General features: G+C 40.7%; 1 protein-coding gene across 1 annotated transcript in view; it reads left to right on the top strand.

The window, feature by feature from the left end:
- Positions 1-23,463, top strand: part of PKHD1L1 (PKHD1 like 1) — a 180,267-nt gene extending 156,804 nt beyond the window's left edge. Inside the window, exons 73-78 of the mRNA XM_052651713.1 lie at positions 562-906; positions 7,381-7,532; positions 7,928-8,074; positions 8,433-8,586; positions 12,102-12,343; positions 23,382-23,463. Coding sequence (XP_052507673.1) covers positions 562-906; positions 7,381-7,532; positions 7,928-8,074; positions 8,433-8,586; positions 12,102-12,343 — 1,040 coding nt within the window. The 3' untranslated portion in view covers positions 23,382-23,463. The remainder of the gene's footprint in view (positions 1-561; positions 907-7,380; positions 7,533-7,927; positions 8,075-8,432; positions 8,587-12,101; positions 12,344-23,381) is intronic.
- The last annotated feature ends 3,419 nt before the right edge of the window (positions 23,464-26,882 follow it).

Raw genomic sequence — 26,882 nt, 5'->3', positions numbered from 1 at the left:
AAAGGGTTTTCAGTCTGAAATGTAAACTTGTCTTATTGATATGAGATCCTTCTGAGGTGTTTTCTTATAAACTTCATTTATAGTATATACTTTTGTCCTTAGTAAAAATAGAAGCACTGTATCATCAATTTTCCTGAAGAGGTGGTATAGAACACTGCATAAACTAAATGGCTAGTAAAGTTAAATTTACATTTTTTAATTACAAAATGCCTTTGGTCAAGGCTTTAAAATTCTGAAAATATAAAGAGTATTATAAGTACAACATAGATTTCAAGTTTATAATTAGATTTTATTTATCATTAGTATGTCTATAGCTAGTTGTTTTTTAAAGTAAATTTAATATATAATGATTATTAATGGTATTATTTTAAAAATTGACTAATTTTGCATGTCAGTTCTATAAATGTTTTTACTTTTAATATGCACATTTTCCTGTGAAAGAATGATAATACTGAACTTTTTCAGAATTTCGTACATTTAAACAAATATTAAATACTGCATGGTAATTATGATAATATAAATAAACTTAACTGTGCTGTTTTGGCTTTTTTCCCTTTATAGACCAATTACTTCCTAACCTGAATTCCACTGTCCTTGGTGAAAACTACTTTGATAGAACCTACCAGATGCTTTACCTTTTGGTTAAAGGAACTATACCTGTTGAAGTTCATACTGCTGCAGTCATATATGTCTCTTTCCAATTACCTGCTGTAACAGAGGATGACTTTTATAGCTCTCATAATCTGGTTAGAAATCTTGCCTTGTTCCTAAAGATACCAAGTGACAAAATCCGTGTCAGCAAAGTCATACGAGGGGAGAGCCTGCGGAGGAAGAGATCCATGGAGCTCACGGTTGAATTGGAGATTGGTGATCCTCCCCCTCAGTTCATAACCAAGGACACCGCAGGTATGAAAAGTAGACGCTTGAGAAAGGGTAATGTCATTACCAAAACTGCATCCATAAATAACACTATTGAGGCTTGGTAAGCCAGGCCTCAGGAAATCCCACCAACCCCACATCCTGAACCCTCTAAGGACCTGGAAACCCTTTTCTCTGCTCTACTCCTGTAATCCCAAATTATTTTGAATTATGAAGAAACTTCAACCTCTATTTTGTTATTGTAGCAATTCATTACCTCCACAATAGGATTTGACCTAACATAAGATCCAAAAAATGACCTAAGGAAGTGACCTTATAGTTGAGAGATTCAGGATGAGAAGAGTTGGTCAATGAATGAAAAGAGTTGGTCAAAGTGGGTGGTAAGAATACTGGAGCTGCGGAAATAGGTAATGAGAGTTTGGTCCAACTGAAGAACTGGAAAGGACCCAGAAGATCTGCAGCAGAAGGCTCCAGGAAGAACAAGCTGCTGGAGACGAGGTTGAGAGGTAGACAGGTGCTAGATCATGGGAAACCAAAAGAGGTTCTCCTCTTTGTAAGCCAAGAGGAAGGACAGTGGAGGTCTTCCTAAAGGAGATAAATAAACCCTTGGAGATTCTGAGAGGTGGAGTAGTAGGTTGGGATCTCTAAAGTCATCTATTTACCCTAATAAGTGCAAATGTGCAAGAATATGTCCTGTCTTTCATTTCTGTGAATGACCTACTCAGCCTTACTAGCCATCACCCCTTTCTCTGTCCCTTACTCACTATACCCTATTTTCTAGGTATCAGAGATAAAAATAAGCTCAGCTATTCTGTCAGAGGTAACTTTGGTGGCTTAAATTATGATTTCCTTAGGCTGACTCTGGTTGAGCATTTGGGTAAATGTTCAGACCTTCAGATTTTGTTCCTCTCCATCTTTTCAAGTTGGTATCTGAATGACAAGGGGCTTTCTTGACCTCAGACCCTCCTGCTGCCCTCTTGTCCTCATAGTTTCTGTGGCAGGGTGGGTGGTCTTCTCTGCTCTGCCTGAACCTCTCTGTGGTGCAACTGAACTTTCCTGGCCTCTTGACATGCAATCACATTCTCAGCTGTAATTCCATGCCGTTGTCTCTGGTGGTCAAGCCAAATATCTAGGCATACGCTTCTCCAAGAAGATGAGATCTGGGTCTTTGTAGGAGGAAGATTAGCATCCAGCTTAAGCTTCAAGTCCCTTTACTTGTACAAGTCCTGGGATGGGCTTTAACTTTCAAGGCCCTGGAAGAATGGTCCACTTAATAATGTGGTCAAATAATTGACTATTATTATAAAAGTTGTACAAATAAGACTTAGTCTTAAAGAGAGGCTCCATGTTGTATAAATTGCAGACTCAGAAAATCCTCATCTACCCCATTCCTGTTAAGCATCTTCTTCATTCAACTCCCAGGCTCTCTTATGTGTCCACCTAGTACTGAGTGTTCTCATCTTCTGCCACTAGGGTCATCACTCATTTCCCCCGGCGGTTTGCTTCTGAGCTTTAACCCCATGCACCAGCCATGTTGCTCTTCTGGAATTCTACCAGTTAGGCAGGCAAAAGCTTCCTCCCTTGTGGGGATCAGCCTGTGAAAAGGCTTGCATGGATGGAAGGAAGTGCTGATCAGCTCTCTGCTGAAGGAAATAGGAAGCACAGGCTTGTGTTTGCAGCCAGATCTTCCACTGGGCTTCCCTGGTGGCTCAGCTGGTAAAGAATCCGCCTGCAATGTGGGAGACCTGGGTTCAACCCCTGGGTTGAGAAGATCCCCAGGAATAGGGAATGGCTATCCATTCCAGTATTCTGGTCTGGAGAATTCCATAGACTGTATAGTCCATGGAGTCGCAAAGAGTCAGACACGACTGAGAGACTTTCACTCTCTGCCTAGTCATAGGTTACTCTTCTTCATCAACCTTGGGTTTCCTTATATCTACAGGATCAGGGCTTTGGGATCAACATAGTCTCTAATTTAGTCTAGGAGTTGCATCAGGTTCAGATACAGGTCTGTGTATATAGATTGCTCACTGACTCTAAAAAATTCCCTGGTAAGCCCTTACGTTTATTGAGGTCCAGTACTTACTACACTAGCCACTCTAATGTCAAAAAAAAATGTGATTTATTTCCTGTATGTAATCTAAATTGCTTCACATACAACCTCTCCCACCCTCCATTCTCTTAAAGCAGTTTTATCTTGCTAGCCAGATTTAGATACCCAGATATAAGCACACTGCAGTTTAAAACATGGAAATAGGGGCAGGAGGAAAGATAGGCTAATGGCTTGTTTCTAAGACTTAAACTGAATTAGGGTTTGAGGTCTCAAGGAAAGCCGTATAACCTGGCAAGGAGTGACATCACAACAAAATTTTGCAAAGTGGCAAGAAAGATATGCATGGAGTAACACTTCTGACCCCTCACAGCCTTCACAAAATGTTCAGTTCAGTTCAGTTCAGTCGCTCAGTCGTGTCCGACTCTTTGCGACCCCATGAATCACAGCACGCCAAACCTCCCTGTCCATCACCAACTCTCGGAGTTCACTCAGACTCACGTCCATCGAGTACGTGATGCCATCCAGCCATCTTATCCTCGGTCGTCCCCTTCTCCTACTGCCCCCAATCCCTCCCAGCATCAGAGTCTTTTCTAATGAGTCAACTCTGCATCAGGTAGCCAAAGTACTGGAGCTTCAGCTTTAGCATCAGTCCTTCCAAAGAAATCCCAGGGCTGATCTCCTTCAGAATGGACTGGTTGGATCTCCTTGTAGTCCAAGGGACTCTCAAGAGTCTTCTCCAACACCACAGTTCAAAAGCATCAATTCTTTGGCGCTCAACTTTCTCCACAGTCCAACTCTCACATCCATACATGACCACAGGAAAAACCATAGCCTTGACTAGACGGACCTTAGTCGGCAAAGTAATGTCTCTGCTTTTGAATATACTGGACATCCATAAGTTTCCAGGTGTCCTAGAAAGTGGTTGCTTAAGTACTGAGGGGACCTCTGAACAAAGAGTCGTGTCAGGAAAAGCAGCTCTTCAAGGGAAGGTCTTTGGTTTCTAGCTGGCAGTCAGCAGAAATGGATGCCTTCACATATCAGATGGTCAGAGAGAACCTGTTAACCATGCCAACAGGTCAGACGTGCCACCCTGCACCAAAAACCAGTGAGGAGAGATGGTAGTAGCAGTGTATGGATGTGAAGCACCTTTGTACAGCTGCCATGAGGTCACGTGGCATACCCAGAAAGCCATCTTGTAGGAGAGTGTGTGGATGGGGAGAGTCTGAAAGATTGCCATTTATCCTGAAGAGATTGAATCAAACAAAAGAAGCCTTTAGATGGTAATGATAACCCTGTATGTGAGACAGCAAAAGAGACACAGATGTATAGAACAGTCTTTTAGACTCTGTGGGAGGGGGAGAGGGTAGGATGATTTGGGAGAATGGCATTGAAACATGTATAATATTATATGTGAAACGAATCGCCACTCCAGGTTCAATGCAGGATACAGGATGCTTGGGGCTGGTGCACTGGGATGACCCAAAGAGGATGGTATGGGGAGGGCGGTGGGAGGGGGTTTCAGGATGGGGAACACATGTACACCCGTGGCGGATTCATGTTGATGTATGGCAAAACCAATACAATATTGTAAAGTAATTAGCCTCCAATTAAAATAAATATAAATAAAAGATAAATAAAATGGACAGGGACTAAAAATACCCGAGACTGTGATTTTCAGTGTCACATGAGACCTTCTGCCCGAGAACACTGCCTGAGCACACTAAGCTTGAGGGCCTAGCCTTCATGGAAGAAACTCAGTGACTAAAGCCCTCAGGGCATGAGTCTGGATAAGGAAGGTGCTAGACATGTAGGAACAATACACCAAAACATTGGCTGTGGTTGTTGTTGGTTTTTGTTTGTTTCTTTTTTATTGGAGTATAATTGACTTTACAATGTTGTGTCAGTTTCTGCTGTACAACGTCATGAATCAGCCATTGTTGTTGTTCAGTAGCCCAGTTGTGTCCAACTCTTTACAACCCCATAGAGTGCAGCACGCCAGGCCTTCCTGTCCATCACCATCTCCCAGAGTTTGCCCAGTTTCGTGTCCATTGCATCACTGATACCATCCATTCATCTCATCCTCTGATGCTTTCCCAGCATTAGGGACTTTTCCAATGAGTCGACTGTTCACACCAGGTGACCAAAATACTGGTGCTTCAGCTACAGCATCAGTCCGTCCGATGAGTATTCAGAGTTAATTTCCCTTAATATTGACTGGTTTGATCTCCTTGCCGTCCAAGGGACACTCAAGAGTCTTTTCCAGCACCATGGTTCAAAGGCATCAATTCTTTGGCGTTCTGCCTTCTTTACAGTCCAGCTCTCACAATAGTACATGACCACTGGGAAGACCATAGCCTTGACTATACAGACCTTTGACAGTAGAGTAATGTATCTGCTTTTCAACACACTGTCTAGGTTTATCATAGCTTTCCTGCCAAGAAGCTAATGTCTTCTGATTTCATGGCTGCAGACACTGTCTGCAGTGATTTTAGAGCCCAAGAAGAGGAAATCTGTCACTAGCGCCACCTTTCCCCTTCTATATGCATGAAGTAATGGTACTGGATGACATAATCTTAGTTTTTTTAATATTTAGTTTTAAGCCAGCTTTTTCATTCTCCTTCACTCTCATCAAGAGGTTCTTCAGTTTCTCTTCACTTTCTGCCATTAGAGTGGTATCATCCACACAAGTGAGGTCATTGGTATTTCTCCCACCTATCCTGATTCCAGCTTGTAACTCATCCAGCTCAGCAGTTCTCATGATGTGCTCAGTGTATAGGTTAAATAAACATGGTGACAGCCCTATTGTACTGCTTTCTCAATCCTGAACCAATCGACTGTTCCATACAGGCTTCTAACTGTTGCTTCTTGACCTGCATACAGGTTTCTCAGGATACAGGTAAGACGGTTGGTATCCCCATCTCTTTAAGAGTTTTCCACAATATTTTATGATCCACACAGTCAAAGGCTTTAGTGTAGTTGATCAAAGAGAGGTAGATGTTTTTCTGGAATTTCCTTTCTTTCTCTATGAACCAATGAATGTTGGCAATTTAAATCTCTGGTTCCTCTGCCTTTTCTAAACACAGCTTGTATGTCTGGAAGTTCTTGGTTGTCATAATACTGAAACCTAGCATGCAAAATGTTAAGCATGACCTGATTAGATGATTAAGCAGGTTCTGATTAGACCTGGGAGATGAGGCAATTGTCCAAGGATTAGATCCTTCTTTAATACTACCCTAAGGAGGGGATACATATGTATATATGTGTACATATATCCGCTCCTTCTTGAGCCCCCCTCCCACTCTCCCATTCCACCCATCTAAGTTACCACAGTTCCAGCCATCTAGGTCATCACAGAGCACTGAGCTGAGCTCTCTGTGCTACATGACAACTTCCCACTAGCTGTTTTACACATGGTAGGGTATATATGCCAGTGATACTCTCTCAGTTCATCCCACCCTCCTTCTCCCACTATGTCCACAGGGTCCATTCTCTACGTCTGTGCCTCTGTTTCTTCCCTGCAAATAGGTTCATCAGTACCATTTTTCTAGATTCCACATATATGCACTAATATACAGCGTTTGTCTCTTTCTGATGGGTTTCACTCTAGTTGTTTCTTAAATGATCGCTCTGACTGCAGTGTGTAGAGCAGAATGCAAGAGGGAGAGAATGGATGCCAGGAAGCCAGTTTGAAAGCTGTTTTCGTATCTCTGCTGCTGATGGGTTAACTAGGATTTGGGCAATGGAGTCAGAGAGATTTTGAAGTGGAGAACTGATTATATGGTGTGGGGAGAGGTGAAGGAGAAGAAGGGCTCAAGTGAGAGGTCCAGGCTTCTCTGACAAGAGGTGCCCCTTCACAAGGTAAAGAGCCTTAGCGGGGGAAGTAGGTTTACAAGGAACCGCAAAGCTAGAAAAAGGGAGCAGAAACTACCTACAGTGTCAGAATCAACCTTGAAAATTGTCAATGTTCAGAGCAAGGAACATTTTTGTTAGTAATTTAATGATAATGTTAGCCACTCATTAATACATACTATAAATTCGATGATGCTAATTATCCTTCCGTTCTGCAATTAACACTTTTTTTTAAGTAATATTTGATGATAGACGTGAGAGTGCTTCACTTCAAAAACAAAGAATGACATAGGAAAGTATTAAATTAAGAAACATTTTTCCCTGCATGCTTTCACTCATTTTTCTTGAAATTATATTATCACCTTTGTTTTCTTTATTCTTTAATTCTAGCTAAAATATATATATATATATATTCTACAGAGTTTTTTACTTTCCTGACCTCCTTAGTATGACTTTGTCATGTTTATTAGCTCAGGTACGGTTAACAAGCTGTAGAATTCTCTAATGTGGATGGAGCGAGTGGCACAAAGAAAAACTGAAGTGGAATATTCTCATCCGTTCTCCCTATTCCATATTCTTACAGTCCACTTTCCTTATAGGTCAGATGCAGTTACCTGAACTCCAAGAAATTGCTGGTTCTCTTGGACAAGCTGTAATTTTAGGAAAAACCAATAGTATCCTCGGGCTTAATGTCTCTTCCATGTCTATTACCGATCCTATCCCCAGCCCCAGTGATTCTGGCTGGGCTAAGGTAAGAAAATGCAACTAGAAAGATGCATTTTGCTATTTAACACATTGCTTCTTCTTTATTTTAACTGTTCTTCTATTTTAGAACAGTAATTTAGAGAGCATGTCTTTCTAATTGTTGCCTATTTTTTTTTACAGTATTGCCAAAATCATAAAGTAGTTGAAAAAGGAGTGTATCTTCTAAAAAAGTATTTATTGGTGTAAAATATGCTTTGCTTTGATTATTTACAACAATGCTTCATGAATATGCTCTAGAGGGAATATTGTAATAATATAGATTTCACGCCTGGAACATAATTTTAACAATGAATGTCAAACACTTAGCCTTGCTAAGACGAGTTTGCCACTGAATGTAGTTTATCATGTGATAACCACTCTATTGCTCATGACCATTCACAGGTGGCTGCCCAACCGGTTGGAAGGCTTTCATTTCCTGTTCATCATGTGGCCGTTGTGACTTCACTTTCAGTGATCACTCAGCCGGTGGCCACACAGCTAGGACAGCCATTTTCTCAACAGCCTTCAATAAAGGCAGAAGATGCCGATGTAAGTTATAACTCAGAGATTTATTTAAGTGGAAGAATGAAGTTATCAATTCTGGAGGGTGAGCCAACTTCACTAATCCTGGTACACTGGCAACCTGGGAATGGCACTGCCTCTTCAAATTTGGAATGTTATCTATGAATATCATCTTTTACTGTTTTAAAAATGTGCCTTTTCTGTGAACTTGCTCCACAGCTTGTTATTTGAACTCTTTGTGTAGGAAAAGGAGCTTCTGTAGATTTAAAATTTGAAATGAGACATTTAAAAAGATAAAGTTCCATATATCCTTTTTTTTAGGGGGAAAAAAAAAAAGCATGGTAACAGGCCAGTTGCTGTAATTCTCTACTCTCTTTTTCTTTAGGGTAATTGTGTATCAGTTGGGATTACTGCACTGGCTTTGAAGGCCGTACTAAAGGACTCCAATAATAACCAAATCAGTGGACTTAGTGGAAATACAACAATTCCGTTTAGCAGCTGTTGGGCCAACTACACAGATCTTACTCTTCTTAGAACAGGTGAGTGTACTATTTTTGATCCTCACATGTATACCCATAAATAAGGATAATTATAATTTCCTTTTAATGAACAAAGCAGTCTATACTGCTCTGGTCAATAAATTATAGAAATCAGAATGTCTGGCTTACAAAAATATATCTAATATGTAAAACAAGGTAAAAAATTAAGCAATTAAGAGAATTAAAACAGGTAATTTGAGGATGTAAATCAAAATTATATCATGATTCATATTTTCTTCCTTATCCATATGTAATTTTTCTAAATTTTCTATGTGAGAATTACATATTAAATGTATAGTAGGAAATTTTAATATATATAGTTTTCAGTTCAAGAAAAGAAAAGTTAAGATAGCATCAGGTAATTTTAATGGCCCATGCTGGAGTTCACAGTTGGGCTGGAAAGTGGGTTCTAGTCTTTCTATAAGCCAATGCAAAGGAGAAAACATGAGCATTTTCATGATTCATAGCTCCCAAAGATAAAACAGTCTCTCTGATGAATTACAATTTGCTCTGAGACCAGAACAGATGTCTCCTGTGAGTTCTCATGAAGTATACTCATGATCTCTTCAACATGGTTAGCGTAAATATAGTCACAACTCCCACAGCGAGGTTTCTTATATTATTTCCATGTGGACTGATGGCATAGCTTCAACTGGTAAAAGCCTTTCTACCATGGCAAAAATGATACATCCAAAAAATAGGTCTCTAGTGATGATAGATGAATCAATGTCAAAAGGAAGGAAATAGACTCTCTGTACTGGAGACAGACCAGCATTACTCTGTTAACCTCAACCCAGGGCTCATTTAGGACCTTTATAAGCCCTAACTCCTGAAAAAAGTTTTATCTCAGCCCTCACTCTCTTCACCAATGTTATTTCAAACACACACATACTAAAGGTCAGAATAAAAACCACAATAGGGCTTTCCTGGTGGCTCAGTGGGAAAGAATCCACGTGCCAGTGCAGGAGATGGGTTTGATCCCTGATCCGGGAAGATTTCACATGCCACAGAACAACTAAGCCTGTGTACCACAACTGTTGATCCTGAGCTTTAGAGCCCACGCTCTGCAACAAGAGAAGCCACCACAATGAGAAACCCTCACACTGCAATTAGAGTTGCCCCTGCTTACCACAGCAATGAAAACCCAACACAGCCAAAAATAAATTCTCTTTAAAAAACCAAAATAAAGAGTAAGAGAAGTTAAAGAAATTCTAACAATAATCTGGATTTTTTTCATAAGACCTAAATATCAAAAGCAAAAATCATTCCAAAAGAGAGAAGCTTGATCTTCCTACTGGGCAGCAATATCTCAACCTAGAGTTTGATGGAAATCCAGTGGCAATGAGCTCAACATTGTGCCCTGGGGCAAGAACCTGGAGTGTCCTATTAGTTCTAACAGTCAGCCTAAATGATAGGCTATGAGGCACTTGACAAGAACCCCGTTTGAGACAAGGTTGCCCACCTCCCTGGGAAGGTGGACTCAGAAGGTGCCCAGTGGCAAAGACCCAACCTGAGGATCAAGGTCTTCATACTACCACTTTCAAAGGCAGTGTTCCAAAGTAACTGGGATCACTAGAGTGCTGAAGCAATAATGTAGATTTTGACACTTTTCATGATAACAAAATAGTGCTCTCCTTTTATCCAGTAAATTTTCCTTTAGAGTTCAAATCTTCCCTTAGAGTGTCTATCTGTTATTTCTAATTCTCCTCCTCTCTCCCTCCCTCCCTTCCTCCTTTCTTCCTTATTTCTTGCTTTCTCTTTTCCCATAAGTGTAGGCTTTCAGTTCCCTGCTTGTGTATAGTAAGGAAGGTCAAATATAATCATCTCTTCATGATTTTTAGATAGGTTAGCCCGTTTGTAGATTAACCACTGTAAAACTATACAAACAACAAAGCATATGCAAGAAAAGTGAGAAAGTGTCTTTCCATTGCTCCTTAGTCAAGTGTTCAATGATCAGACAAGGCTCAGCACCCTCAGCTCTCTTCCATAGTGTCCTTTGTTTCAAATAGCCAGTCCTGGGCACTAGGAGAGAACCCCTAAGAAGTAGGTATTGACGCTCCAGAAGGAAAATCTATCCAGAGTCCTCCTGTCCATAGCTGATGAGCAGATAGAAGTGAAAGTGTTAGTCGCTCAGTCCTGTGTGACTCTTTGTGACTCCATGGACTAAAGCCCACCAGGCTCCTCTGTCCATGGGATTCTCCAGGCAGGAATACTGGAGTGGGTAGCCATTTCCTTCTCCAGGAGATTTTCCTGACCCAGGGATTGAACCTGGTGGGTTTCCTGCACTGCCGGTGGATTCTTGACCATCTGAGCCACCAGGGAAGTTAACTATGGCACATAGAACACTTCTAACTCTGAGACCCTCTTCCTTTGATTATCTGTTTGTTTTAATACACTTCCAACTGGGTTTTCATCAACTTACAAATACTGTATAACCCTTAATGAACTACTGTTGGAAACGGAGTCAAATGAACTGAAGTATAAACAAGTGTAGAGAGGGTCTCAGAGTTAGAAGTGTTCTATGTGCCATAGTTAACTTCCCTGGTGGCTCAGATGGTCAAGAATCCACCGGCAATGCAGGAGACCCAGGTTCAATCCCTGGGTCAGGACAATCTCCTGAGGTGCCACTTCACACCAGTCAGAATGGCTGTGATCCAAAAGTCTACAAGCAATAAGTGCTGGAGAGGGTGTGCAGAAAAGGGAACCCTCTTATACTGTTGGTGGGAATGCAAACTAGTACAGCCACTATGGAGAACAGTGTGGAGATTCCTTAAAAAACTGGAAATAGAACTGCCTTATGACCCAGCAATCCCACTGCTGGGCATACACACCAAGGAAACTAGAATTGAAAGAGACACATGTACCCCAATGTTCATCACAGCACTGTTTATAATAGCCAGGACATGGAAGCAACCTAGATGTCCATCAGCAGATGAATGGATAAGAAAGCTGTGGTACATATACACAATGGAGTATTACTCAGCCATTAAAAAGAATACATTTGAATCAGTTCTAATGAGGTGGCTGAAACTGGAGCCAATTATACAGAGTGAAGTAAGCCAGAAAGAAAAACACCAATACAGTATACTAACACATATATATGGAATTTAGAAAGATGGTAATGATAACCCTGTATGTGAGACAGCAAAAGAGACGCAGATGTACAGAACAGACTTTTTGACTCAGAGGGAGAGGGAGAGGGTGGGAGGATTTGGGAGAATGGCATTGAAACATGTATACTATCATATAAGAAATGAATCGCCAGTCTAGGTTCGATGCAGGATACAGGATGCTTGGGGTTGGTGCACTGGGATAACCCAGAGGGATGGTATGGGGAGGGAGGTGGGAGGGGGGTTCAGGAGTGGGAACTTATGTACACCCGTGGCGGATTCATGTTGATATATGGCAAAACCAATACAGTACTGTAAAGTAAAAAAAATAATAATAATAAAATCTAAAAAAATAAAAAACAAAAAAAAGGAAGTCAAACACTTCTGATTTTTTTTTCCCCTTAGGAAAAAATTTTAAGATTGAATTTATCCTGGATGAGTTTGTTCGGGTGGAGTCCCAGCCTCTCAGCCTGGCTTCGCAGTCTGTCTCCAGCCCAGGCAGTAGCAGTGGTGGCAGCAGTAACAGCAAAGCGTCCACTGTGGGCACAGCTGCCCAGATAGTGACTACAGTAATAAGCTGTCTGGTGGGAAGAGTGTTGCTCCTGGAAATATTTATGTCTGCAGTTTTGACATTGAACGTACTCTAGGTAAGCATGGTACATGCTGTTTTTCTCCACATAGTAAAGTATCAGAAAATGTTTGCTGAATAAAGACAGCAGCATGGCACCACTATGAACACAAAGACAGTCTCCACCATTAAGAAAGTTGTTGTTGTTCAGCTGCTCAGTCGTGTCTGACTCCTTGTGACCCCATGGACTGTTGCACCCCAGGCTTCTCTGTTCTTCACCATCTCCTGGAGTTTGCTGAAACTCGTGTCTGTTGTGTCCATGATGCCATCTAACCACCTCATCCTCTGTTGATACAGCTAGTGAATTGAATTTGGTACTCAAAACTGAGACATACACTTTTCTTTCCTTCTTTGTTCTCCTTAATTAGTAATACTTGTTGTTGTTGTTCAGCTGCTTAGTCATGTCCAACTTTTTGCCACCCGATGGACTGCACACCAGGCTTCCCTGTCCCAGAGTTTGCTCAAATGCATGATCATTGAGTCAGTGATGCCATCCAACCATCTCACCCTCTGTTTCCCTCTTCTCCTTCTGCCCTCAATCTTTCCAAGCATCAGAGTCTTTTCCGATGAGTTGGCTCTTCACATCAGGTGGCCAAAGTATTGGAGCTTTAACTTTAGCATCAGTCGTTTCAGTGAATATTCAGAGTTGATTTCCTTTAGGATGGATTGGTTTGATCTCCTTGCTATCCAAGGGAGTGATAGCTTCAAATGTAAAGACAAAACCACCCTGTGGAAATGTTATTCCATTATATGATGGGGTATAAGAATGTGGGGAGTGAGAAATTCAGGTTACGTCAGTATTCTTTCAGTTACAAGGTACAGAAGCTCAGCTCCAGTTGGTTTGGACAATAAAGTGAACGCGCTTAACTGAGACGCTCGGAAGTAATCTGATCTGGAAGAGCAAGAACCAAAGACTCAAATGACATCATCCAGAACCTGAGTCTCCATCTCTCCTCTCCATTCTACTCAGTGATAGATTCACTCCCAGACTCTCTTTCTCCATCATCCACCCCAACCCTCATGTACAAATGCCACCAGCATCTTCATGTTTACATTCTAATGCAACTAATGCAGAAAGAACAAACCTTCAGCAAAAGTCCCAAAGTTATTGTCATTGACTCAGCTTGGGTCACATGCCCATTCCTAAACCATTTTCTGTGGCCACATGTTGCCATAAATTTGTGAGGAGATACCCCATGTCCAAGGGCAGAGAATCCCCATCAAGATGGTGGGAGGAACAAAACCGTGTTTAGATAAAACCCCATACTGGTCAGAGACACTCAGAGGGTTCAAACAAACCTTGTGCACACCAGGACCCAGAGACCTCACAGAGACTGAGAGAGAATTGTGTTCATGCGTCTCCTGTGGAGGTGCAGGTCAGCAGTGGACTGCGCCTGGGGCAGGGGCTCTGGATGCAGCAGGCCTGGGTATGGCATAAGCCCTCTTGGAGGAGGTCTCATTAACTCCACCACAGAGCTGCCAGAACTTACACAGGACTGGGGAAACAGACTCTTACAGGGTGCAAACAACCTTATGCCAACCAGGTCTCAAGAGAAAGGAGCAGTGACCCCACAAGAGACACACAGACTTGCCCGGGAGTGTGCAGGAGTCTCCAGCAGAGGTGTGGGTCAGCAGTGGCCTGCTACAGGGCTGAGGCGCTGAATGTAGCAGTGCGTGCATGGGAACTTTTGAAGGAGGTCGCCATTATCTTCATTACCTCCATCATAGTTTGGCCCCAAGTCAAATAAAAGGAAGGGAACACAGCCCCACCCATCAAAAGAAAATTGGATTAAAAATTTTACTGAGCCTGGCCCCGCCCATCAGAACAAGACTTAGTTTCCTCAGTCTCTCCCATCAGGAAGCTTCCATAAGCCTCTTATCCTTTTCTGTCAGAGGGCAGACAGACTGAAAACCTGGATCACAGAAAACTAACCAATCTGATCATATGGACCACAGCCTTGTCTAACTCAGGGAAACTCGAGCCATGCCATGTAGGGCCATCCAAGACGGACAGGTCATAGTGGAGAGTTCTGACAAAACGTGGTCCACTGGACAAGGGAATAGCAAACCACTTCAGTATTCTTGCCTTGTGAACCCCATGAACAGTATGAAAAAACAAAAAGAGAGGACACTGAAAGATGAACTTCCCAGGTCAGTAGGCGCCCCATATGCTACTGGAGATCAGTGGAGAAATAACTCCAGAAAGAATGAAGAGACGGAGCCAGAGCAAAAACAACACCCAGCTGTGGATGTGACTGGTGATGGAAGTCTGATGCTGTAAAGACCAATATTGCATAGGAACTTGGAATGTTAGGTCCATGAATCAAGGCAAATTGGAAGTGGTCAGAGAGGAGTTGGCAAGAGTGAACATCGACATTTTAGGAATTTAACTCAGATTACCATTATATTTACTGCTGTGGGCAAGAATCCCTTAGAAGAAATGGAGTAGCCATCATAGTCAACAAAAGAGTCCAAAATACAGTATCAAAAACAAGAGAATGATCTCTGTTTTCAAGGCAAACCATTCAATATCACAGTAATTGGAGTCTATGCCCTGATCAGTAATGCTAAAGAAGCTGAACGGTTCTATGAAGACCTATAAGACCTTCTAGGACTAATGCCCAAAAAAGATGTCCTTTTTGTTATAGGGGACTGGAATACAAAAATAGGAAATACCTGGAGTAACAGGCAAATTTGGCCTTGGAGTACAGAATGAACCAGGTCAAAGACTAACAGAGTTTTGCCAAGAGAACGCACTGGTCACAGCAAACACCCTCTTCCAACAACACAAGAGAAGACTCTACACATGGACATCACCAGATGGTCAATACCTAATTCAGATTGATTATATTCTTTGCAGCCAAAGATGGAGAAGCTCTATACAATCAGCAAAAACAAAACCTGGAGCTGACTATGGCTCAGATCATGAACTCCTTATTGCCAAATTCAGACTTAAATTGAAGAAAGTGAGGAAAACCACTAGACCATTCAGGTATGACCTAAATCAAATTCCTTATGATTATACAGTGGAAGTGAGAAATAGATTCAAGGGATTAGATCTGATAGACAGAGTGCCTGAAGACCTATGGACAGAGGTTCGTGACATTGTACAGGAGACAGGGATCAAGACCATACCCAAGAAAAAGAAATGTAAAAAGGCAAAATGGTTGTCTGAGGAGGCCTTACAAACAGCTATAAAAAGAAGAGACCTGAAAGGTAAAGGAGAAAAGGAAAGATATACCCATTTGAATCCAGAGTTCCAAAGAACAGCAGGGAGAGATAAAAAAGCCTTCCTCAGTGAACAATCAAAGAAATAGAGGAAAACAATAAAATGGGAAAGACTAGAGATCTCTTCAAGAAAATTAGAGATACCAAGGGAACATTTCTTTCTTTCTTTTTTTTTACTTTATTTTACTTTACAATACTGTATTGGTTTTGCCATACATTGACATGAATCCGCCATGGGTGTACATGAGTTCCGAAACATGAACACCCCCCCCCCCCCAACTCCCACCCCATATCATCTCCATGCACCAGCCCCAAGCATCCTGTATCCTGCACCAAACATAGACTGGCAATTCTTTTCTTACATGATAGTATACATGTTTCAATGCCATTCTCCCAAATCCTCCCACCCTCTCCCTCTCCCTCAGAGTCAAAAAGTCTGCTCTACACATCTATGTTTCTCTTTTGCTGATCGCATACAGGGTCATCATTACCATCTTTCTAAATTCCATATATATGTGTTAGTATACTGTATTGGTGTTTTTCTTTCTGGCTTACTTCACTCTGTATAATCAGCTCCAGTTTCATCCATCTCATTAGAACTGATTCAAATGTATTCTTTTTAATGGCGGAGTAATATTCCATTGTGTATATGTACCACAGCTTTCTTATCCATTCATCTGCTGATGGACATCTAGGTTGCTTCCATGTCCTGGCTATTATAAACAGTGCTGTGATGAACATTGGGGTACATGTGTCTCTTTCAGTTCTGGTTTCCTCGGTGTGTATGCCCAGCAGTGGGATTGCTGGGTCAGAAGGCAGTTCTATTTGCAATTTTTAAAGGAATCTCCACACTGTTCTTCATAGTGGCTGTATAGTTTGCATTCCCACCAACAGTGTAAGAGGGTTCCCTTTTCTGCACACCCTCTCCAGCATTTATTGCTTGTAGACTTTTGGATTGCAGCCGTTCTGACTGGTGTGAAGTGGTACCTCATTGTGGTCTTGATTTGCATTTCTCTAATAATGAGTGATGTTGAGCATCTTTTCATGTGTTTGTTAGCCATCCGTATGTCTTCTTTGGAGAAATGTCTATTTAGTTCTTTGGCCCATTTTTTGATTGGGTCGTTTATTTTTCTGGAATTGAGCTGCATAAGTTGCTTGTATATTTTTGAGATTAGTTGTTTGTCAGTTGCTTCATTTGCTATTATTTTCTCCCATTCAGAAGGCTGTCTTTTCACCTTGCTTACAGCTTCCTTTGTTGTGCAGAAGCTTTTAATTTTAATTAGATCCCATTTGTTTATTTTTGCTTTTATTTCCAGTATTCTGGGAGGTGGGTCATAGAGGATCCTGCTGTGATTTATGTCGGAGAGTGTTTTGCCTATGTTCTCCTCTAGGAGTTTTATAGTTTCTGGTCTTACGTTTAGATCTTTAATCCATTTTGAGTTTATTTTTGTGTGTGGTGTTACAAAGTGATCTAGTTTCATTCTTTACAAGTGGTTGACCAGTTTTCCCAGCACCACTTGTTAAAGAGATTGTCTTTACTCCATTGTATATTCTTGCCTCCTTTGTCAAAGATAAGGTGTCCATATGTGTGTGGATTTATCTCTGGGCTTTCTATTTTGTTCCATTGATCTATATGTCTGTCTTTGTGCCAGTACCATACTGTCTTGATGACTGTGGCTTTGTAGTAGAGCCTGAAGTCAGGCAGGTTGATTCCTCCAGTTCCATTCTTCTTTCTCAAGATTGCTTTGGCTATTCGAGGTTTTTTGTATTTCCATACAAATCTTGAAATTATTTGTTCTAGTTTTGTGAAAAATATCGCTGGTAGCTTGATAGGGATTGCATTGAATCTGTAGAATGCTTTGGGTAGTATACTCATTTTCACTATATTGATTCTTCCGATCCATAAACATGGTATATTTCTCCATCTATTAGTGTCCTCTTTGATTTCTTTCATCAGTGTTTTATAGTTTTCTATATATAGGTCTTTAGTTTCTTTAGGTAGATATATTCCTAAGTATTTTATTCTTTTCGTTGCAATGGTGAATGGAATTGTTTCCTTAATTTCTTTTTCTACTTTCTCATTATTAGTGTATAGGAATGCAAGGGATTTCTGTGTGTTGATTTTATATCCTGCAACTTTACTATATTCATTGATTAGCTCTAGTAATTTTCTTGTGGAGTCTTTAGGGTTTTCTATGTAGAGGATCATGTCATCTGCAAACAGTGAGAGTTTTACTTCTTCTTTTCCAATTTGGATTCCTTTTATTTCTTCTTCTGCTCTGATTGCTGTGGCCAAAACTTCCAGAACTATGTTGAATAGTAGCGGTGAAAGTGGGCACCCTTGTCTTGTTCCTGACTTTAGGGGAAATGCTTTCAATTTTTCACCATTGAGGATAATGTTTGCTGTGGGTTTGTCATATACAGCTTTTATTATGTTGAGGTATGTTCCTCCTATTCTTGCTTTCTGGAGAGTTTTGATCATAAATGGATGTTGAATTTTGTCAAAGGCCTTCTCTGCATCTATTGAGATAATCATAGGGCTTTTATTTTTCAATTTGTTAATGTGGTGAATTACATTGATTGATTTGCAGATATTAAAGAATCCTTGCATCCCTGGGATAAAGCCCACTTGGTCATGGTGTATGATCTTTTTAATGTGTTGTTGGATTCTGATTGCTAGAATTTTGTTGAGGATTTTTGCATCTATGTTCATCAGTGATATTGGCCTGTAGTTTTCTTTTTTGGTGCCATCTTTGTCAGGTTTTGGTATTAGGGTGATGGTAGCCTCATAGAATGAGTTTGGAAGTTTACCTTCCTCTGCAATTTTCTGGAAGAGTTTGAGTAGGATAGGTGTTAGCCCTTCTCAGAATTTTTGGTAGAATTCAGCTGTGAAGCCATCTGGACCTGGGCTTTTGTTTGCTGGAAGATTTCTGATTACAGTTTCAATATCCGTGCTTGTGATGGGTCTGTTAAGATTTTCTATTTCTTCCTGGTTCAGTTTTGGAAAGTTGTACTTTTCTAAGAATTTGTCCATTTCTTCCACGTTGTCCATTTTATTGGCATATAATTGCTGATACTAGTCTCTTATGATCCTTTGTATTTCTGTGTTGTCTGTTGTGATCTCTCCATTTTCATTTCTAATTTTATTGATTTGATTTTTCTCTCTTTGTTTCTTGATGAGTCTGGCTAATGGTTTGTCAATTTTATTTATCCTTTCAAAGAACCAGCTTTTGGCTTTGTTGATTTTTGCTATGGTCTCTTTTGTTTCTTTTGCACTTATTTCTGCCCTAATTTTTAAGATTTCTTTCCTTCTACTAACTCAGGGGTTCTCCATTTCTTCCTTTTCTAGTTGCTTTAGGTGTAGAGTTAGGTTATTTATTTGACTTTTTTTTTGTTTCTTGAGGTATGCCTGTAGTGCTATGAACTTTCCTCTTAGCATTGCTTTTATAGTGTCCCACAGGTTTTGAGTTGTTGTGTTTTCATTTTCATTCATTTCTATGCATATTTTGATTTCTTTTTTGATTTCTTCAGTGATTTGTTGGTTATTCAGAAGCATGTTGTTCAGCCTCCATATGTTGGAATTTTTAATAGTTTTTCTCCTGTAATTGAGATCTAATCTTAATGCATTATGGTCAGAAAAGATGCTTGGAATGATTTTGATTTTTTTGAATTTATCAAGGTTAGATTTATGGCCCAGGATGTGATCTATCCTGGAGAAGGTTCCGTGAGCACTTGAGAAAAAGGTGAAATTCATTGTTTTGGGGTGAAATGTCCTATAGATATCAATTAGGTCTAACTGGTCTATTGTATCATTTACAGTTTGCATTTCTTTGTTAATTTTCTGTTTAGTTGATCTGTCCATAGCTGTGAGTGGGGTATTAAAGTCTCCCACTATTATTGTGTTATTGTTAATTTCCCCTTTCATACTTGTTAGCATTTGTCTTACATATTGCGGTGCTCCTATGTTGGGTGCATATATATTGATAATTGTTATATCTTCTTCTTGGATTGATCCTTTGATCATTATGTAGTGGCCTTCTTTGTCTCTTTTCACAGCCTTTGTTTTAAAGTCTATTTTATCGGATATAAGTATTGCCACTCCTGCTTTCTTTTGGTCTCTATTTGCGTGATATATCTTTTTCCAGCCCTTCACTTTCAGTCTGTATGTGTCCCTTGTTTTGAGGTGGATCTCTTGTAGGCAGCATATATAGGGATCTTGTTTTTGTATCCATTCAGCCAGTCTTTGCCTTTAGGTGGGGCATTCAACCCATTTACATTTAAGGTAATTATTGATAAGTATGATCCCGCACCATGTACTTTATTGTTTTGGGTTTGGGTTTATACACCTGCAAAGATGGGCTCAATAAAGGACAGAAATGGTATGGACCTAACAGAAGCAGAAGATATTAAGAACAGGTGGCAAGAATACACAGAAGAACTATACAAAAAAATTCATGACCCAGATAATCACGATGGTGTGATCACTCACCTAGAGCCAGACAGCCTGGAATGTGAAGTCAAGTGGGCCTTGGAAAGCATCACTACGAACAAAGCTAGTGGTAGTGATGGAATTCCAGTTGAACTGTTTCAAATCCTAAAAGATGATGCTGTGAAAGTGCTGCACTCAATATGCCAGCAAATTTGGAAAACTCAGTGGTGACCACAGGACTGGAAAAGGTCAGTTTTCATTCCAGTCACAAAGAAAGGCAATGCCAAAGAATACTCAAACTATAGCACATTGCATTCATCTCACATGCTAGCAAAGTAATGCTCAAAATTCTCCAAGCCAGGCTTCAACAGTATATGAACCTTGAACTTTCAGATGTTCAAGCTGGATTTAAATAGAAAGAGGAACCAGTGATCAAATTACCAACATCTGTTGGATCATCGAAAAAGCAAGAGTTCCAGAAAAACATCTATTTCTGCTTTATTGACTATGCCAAAGCCTTTGACTGTGTGGATCACAACAAACTGGAAAATTCTTCAAGAGATGGGAATACCAGACCACTTGACCTGCCTCCTGAGAAATCTGTATGCAGATCAAGAAGCAACAGTTAGAACTGGACGTGGAACAACCAACTGGTTCCATATAGGAAAAGGAGTACATTAAGGCTGTATATTGTTACCATGCTTATTTAACTTCCATGCAGAGTACGTCATGAAAAATGCTGGGCTGGATGAAGCACAAGCTGGAATCAAGATTGCCGGGAGAAATATCAGTAACCTCAGATATGCAGATGACACCACCCTTATGCCAGAAAGCGAAAAAAAACTAAAGAGCCTCTTGATGACAGTGAAAGAGGAGAGTGAAAACGTTGGCTTAAAGCTCAACATTCAGAAAACTAAGATCATGGCATCTGATCCCATCACTTCATGGCAAATAGATGGGGAAACAGTGGAAACAGTGACAGACTTTATTGTTTTGGTCTCCAAAGTCACTGCAGATGGTGACTGCAGCCATGAAATTAAAAGACACTTCCTCCTTGGAAGTTATGACCAACCGAGACAGCATATTAAAAAGCAGAGGCATTACTTGGCCAACAAAGATCCGTCTAGTGAAAGCTATGGTTCTTTCAGTAATCATGTATGGATGTGAGAGTTGGGCTATAAAGAAAGCTGAGCACCAAAGAATTGATGCTTTGGAACTGTGGTGTTGGAGAAGACTCTTGAGAGTCCCTTGGACTGCAAGGAGATCAACCAGTCCATGCTAAAGGAAATCAATCCTTAATATTCTTTGGAAGGACTGATGCTGAAACTGAATCTCCAAGACTTTGGCCACCTGATGCAAAGAACTGACTCAACTCAAAAGACCCTGATGCTGGGAAGGATTGAAGGTGGGAGAAGGGGACAACAGAGATTGAGATGGTTGGATGGCATCACCAACTCAATGGACATGAGTTTGAGTAAACTCCAGGAGTTGGTGATGGACAGGGAGGCCTGGCACACTGCAGTCCATGAAGTTGCAAAGAGTCAGACACGACTAAATGACTGAACTGAAATGGACTGAATAATTTAGAAGGAGAATGAAGTATTTCAGTACTAAAAGCCAAGACTAAATTTAAAATTAAAAAAAGAAGTCAGGATGAAGGGACACAATAAGGCTGGCTTTCTGGGAGAGTGGCAGAACAACGGGAGCCTGGGGCTTCAGGAAGAAATAATCCGTTCTTCCCTCCTCCTGGTAGAAACTAATTAGAAACCAGCTGTCAAGGGAGAAGCACAATTTGAAAAGTCCCATCCCTGCCTCTTATAGATAATAGAGAGGATGTGTTTGGAGCTGAGGGATCAAAGGTAAAGAGCAGCACACAAGTTATTGTATTTTAATGCCAGTTTTCTTGTCCCTAGAATTCTAGTAAGAGTAAAACTTGCTGTCTGTTTTATAATAATGTGATAGGTACTGCTTAATTTCATTTCTTTCTTCCAAGAAGCATTAAAATATAAAGTATAAGTACTATGTATTATTATTATATTTGTACAGTATTATTATATTTGTACATTTTGTGTTTCTTCATTAAACATATTTTTTGCCCTAATTATCTCCACTGACTTTCTCCCTACTTGTATCTTACAACTTTGGAATTTTACAAAATTCAGAAAATCCTACTTTCAAGTCATTGGTAAATGATAACATTCTTGATGTCTTTTAGTACTTTTTTTCCCGGATGAAAAAGTTAACCGCTTCCCCTTTGCTACTAAATAATCCATAATTCTTCAATTAAGACATGAGAAGACTTAAACACTGTCTTCATCCTTTCTGGCTGCTATAACAAAATACCAAAGATTGAATGGCTTAAGAACAACATAAATTTATTTCTCACAATTCTGGAGGCCAGAAGTCTGAGATCAGGGTGCCAGCATGGTCAAATAAGGGCCCTCTTCTGGGTCGCAGACTTCCACTGTATCTTTATGTGGTTGAAGGGGCTGGGGAATTCTGTGAAGTCTCTTATAAGAATACTAATCACATTCATGGAAGCTCTGCCCTCAAGACCTAAGCACCTATCAAAAGCCCTATCCCTAATACCATCACATTGGACATTAGGTTTTAAAACATAAATTTGAGGTGTGGCTTCCCTGGTGGCTCAGCTGTTAAAGATTCCACCTGCAATGCAGGAGACTGGGTTCAATCCCTGGGTTGGGAAGATCCCCTGGAGAAGGGAAAGGCTACCCACTCCAGTATTCTGGCCTGGAGAATTCCATGAACTGTATAGTTCATGGGGTAGCAAAGAGTTGGACACACAATGACACACAACTGAGCGACTTTCACTTTCTTTCCCATTCAGGTGGGGTTTCCCAGGTGGCGCTATTGGTAAAGAATCTGCCTGCCAATGCAAGAGACTTAAGAAATTCCTGGGTGGGGTTCAGTTCCCAGGTTGGGAAGATCCCCTGGAGGACCAAATGGCCACCCACTCCAGTATTCTTGCCTGAAAAATTCCATGGACGGTGGAGCCTGGCAGGCCACAGTCCATGGGATTGCAAAGAGTCAGACACAGCACGCACACACATATTCAGATCATAGCAACCGTTGATGAAATTCTGTTTTTCTTTTTTAATAACTTTGCATTCTGAATTAACAGCATTTTACTTTTAAGAGAGTCATGAAATTATACTAAATAAAATTAGAAAACTTGAATGTGAAAACTACAATATATAAGGACCACTGTTCTCTCTCCACAGTTCTGCACAAGAGCAACTTAAATTGGTAAACTCTGAAATACTGATTTTTGTGTTATTAACCATTCCATGAAATAGTAAGAAAGTTAAAATTAATTAAACATATTTTAAAATCACACTATATGTTCTTAAAACATGTTTGTATTGTTTTTGTTTTTCAGGAAGCAACTGAAGTGCTATTCTGAACAACAGGTTGAAAACACAAATACAGAAACTGCTTATTTAGGAACTATTTTGTTACACACCAATAAAAAGTCTAATGTTTTCAAGAAAATATGCTAAAAATATTTTTATAATATATAAAATGTATTACTTAGCTTTAATTACAAAAATCAAATTTCTTCAAAATATAAATTTCTTTTGCTTCCTTGTGTTTGTATGTTATTTCATTTTTAAAACTTTAAGAAATATTTGATTTGTAAGTAGATATACCACCTCCAAGTTGCTGTCCCAACAGATCATAAAATCCTTTAAAGAGTTGAAAGAGCTGTCTAGTTTTGACTCAATTTCTCTAGATCAGATTGAAAGCATTCTGAATTTTTATATTGTACCAAGGGATCTGTTTTTCTCTATCCTCATAAGGCTCTAATTTCCGATGATCTAAGCCATTTTAATTTCTAAGGATTTTGGAGAAATGAAATTGTTTTAAACCGTTTTCCCCCCCCCCCAGTCAAAGTTGCTATTTTTCAGATCCACAGAAATCCCAGGAATTCTAGAGTATCCTAGATTTCTGAGTCTGCCACCCAGCCAGTCTTCTAAGAAGAGCTTTTCCAGTGTCCTTTGTTTGAACAAATCCAAACTCCTCTGCTATCCCCTTCTTCCCACTCAAAACTGTCACTATGAAGAATGTGACCTCCTGCAACCCAAGATTATACCAAAAGAGATACTTATTTTCAAGAGATAAAATTAGAGAGTGCAAAAAAACCCACAAATTACCATAGCTAAGTTAACCAAAAGCTCTCATACTATAAAAATTGCACTTTCTACTCAGAAAAGTCTAAAGGAAATGCTCAATTTAGAAGAATAATCAAGGCTTTGTGGCCATGTCGAGAGCAAGGAGAAGTGACATTCACAAGTCACCTTCCAGCAAGTGACACTCAGGAAGCATATGAAACAGCTGGGAGAATCCAGTGAGTCCCAGAGCTCTTTCTACAGGATACCTTTCCCTAGAATACTCGCCCCAGGTCGTTGTTAATCTTGCTAAACATGGAAAGTTTAATCTTGCTAAATCATGAAGTTACTAACTTCAGTTTAGTTCAGTTCAGTTCAGTCACTCAGTCATATCCAACTCTATGCAACCCCATGAATTGCAGCATGCCAGGCCTCCCTGTCCATCACCAACTCCCGGAGTTCACTCAAACTCACGTCCATCGAGTCAGTGATGCCATCCAGCCATCTCATCCTCTGTCATCCCCTTCTCCTGCCCCCAATCCCTCCCAGCATCAGAGTCTTTTCCAATGAGTCAACTCTTCACATGAGGTGGCCATAGTACTGGAGTATCAGCGTCAGCATCATTCCTTCCAAAGAACACCCAGGACTGATCTCCTTTAGAATGGACTGGTTGGATCTCCTTGCAGTCCAAGGGACTCTCAAGAGTATTCTCCAACACCACAGTTCAAAAGCATCAGTTCTTTGGCACTCGGCTTTCTTCACAGTCCAACTCTCACATCCATACATGACTACTGGAAAAACCATATCCTTGACTAGACGGACCTTTGTTGGCAAAGTAATGTCTCTGCTTTTGAATATGCTATCTAGGTTGGTCATAACTTTCCTTCCAAGGAGTAGGTGAAGTCGCTCAGTCGTGTCCTACTCTTTGCGACCCCGTGGACTGTAACCTACTAGGCTTCTCTGTCCATGGGATTCTCCAGGCAAGAATACTGGAGTGAATCGCCATTTCCTTCTCCAGGGGATCTTCCCAACCCAGGGATGGAACCCGGGTCTCCCGCATTGGAGGCAGATGCTTCAACCTCTGAGCCACCAGGGAAGCTCTGGCTGCAATCACCATCTGCAGTGATTTTGGAACCTCCCAAAATAAAGTCTGACACTGTTTCTACTGTTTCCCCATCTATTTCCCATGAAGTGATGGGACCAGATGCCATTATCTTAGTTTTCTGAATGTTACCATGTAATAAATCCAGATATCTTTGTATATATTTACTTTGTATACATTTACTCGATAACAGGCATTCTAGTGAGAAAACTACAAGGAATAAGATGCTGTCTTCACCTTCCAAGAGTCTGCAAGGTAGTTGGGGAAATAGTAGCAGAAAAGGTGATATACAATACACAGAGGTGTAACATGGTACACAAGAGAGACGTACGGTGCTAGAGGGGTACAGTGGAGGGGCACGGGCTGGAGGGAGGGCATCTTGTGAGGATGGAGATGGATGAGGGACAGATTCCAGGAAAGGATGATGCCTGAAATAAGTGGTGAGATAAACATGAGATTAGCCAAGCAGGAGCGTTCTGACAGAAAGTGTCGGGGGGAGAACGAAGGCTGAAACGCTGCTAGACAGCGAGTTCCCTGGAGGTAGTAAGGCTCCTCCTTACTCAGCATTTCTGTTTGCCGTCTTATGAGATGTCTGACACTGGTAGATGCAGACTCACTGTTCAGTGTATGAACGCAGCACAGAGCTCGGGAACATCCAGAAGCCATCTGTCATATGGGCACCGCCATGTGTAAAACAGATAGCTAGTTCAGCGCTGGGAGCTCAGCTCCGTGGTCTGTTGATGACCTAGAGAGGTGGGGTAAGGGGGTGGGAGTGAAGTCCAAAAGGGAAGGGATACTGGTGGCTCAGCAATAAAGAATCCACTTGCTATGAAGGATATGCGGAGACTTGGGGGTTCAGTCCCTGGGTCAGGAAGATCCTCTGGAGGAAGAAATGGCGACCCACTCCAGTACTCTTACCTGGAAAATCCCATGGACAGAGGAGCCTGGCAGGCTACAGTATATGGGTCACAAAAGAGTTGGACATGATGACTGAGAGACTAAACAACAACAAATACGTATACACATGGCTGATTCACTTCGCTGTATAGCAGAAACTAACACTACATTGTAAAGCAAGTATGCCCCAATTAAAAAAAGAAGAAGAAGAAGCCATCTGATGTTACTGGAGCACCAGTCCACTCCATGAGGAACAGCTTTCATGTCCCGAGAGCATTGATGAGACCACACCACTCTTTAACTGAAGACGCTAATAATTCCCTCAGTTCCAACCCCAGAGAGGTGAGAAAACTCTACCATTAAAATGAGGAGGAGAGAGAGAGACTAACAAGAAGGACTTAAGAACCAGATTTCGTAATGAAAATCCAATTTACTCTCCATTTCACAACACTTTCCTTTGCTTGGAAAACTAAATTCCAAGAACTACAATTGTGACATCTAAGGAACAAATTCCTACATTTGGCTTCTGGAAGAGATGCAGAAATCTTCACAGCTAAACACTGTGAAAGCCACAAAATTGATTACTCTCTGTAGGCTTTCCTTACCTCAAGCTGTATTCAGTCCACTGGATTTTTTTTTTTTTAATTTCCATAGATTTTCAATAAAGAACTTTTCTAATGTAACAGAGCAAGGACTCATGGGCCTGTGGCACAGAAAGCCAAACTCGAACAGAGGGTATTTGCAACAAAGTAAGGGTTTCTTTGCAGGGTGG

Source organism: Budorcas taxicolor, chromosome 14 (genome assembly GCF_023091745.1).
Source record: "Budorcas taxicolor isolate Tak-1 chromosome 14, Takin1.1, whole genome shotgun sequence".
NCBI lineage: Eukaryota > Metazoa > Chordata > Mammalia > Artiodactyla > Bovidae > Budorcas > Budorcas taxicolor.
This window is presented reverse-complemented; position numbering and strand designations above follow the sequence as displayed.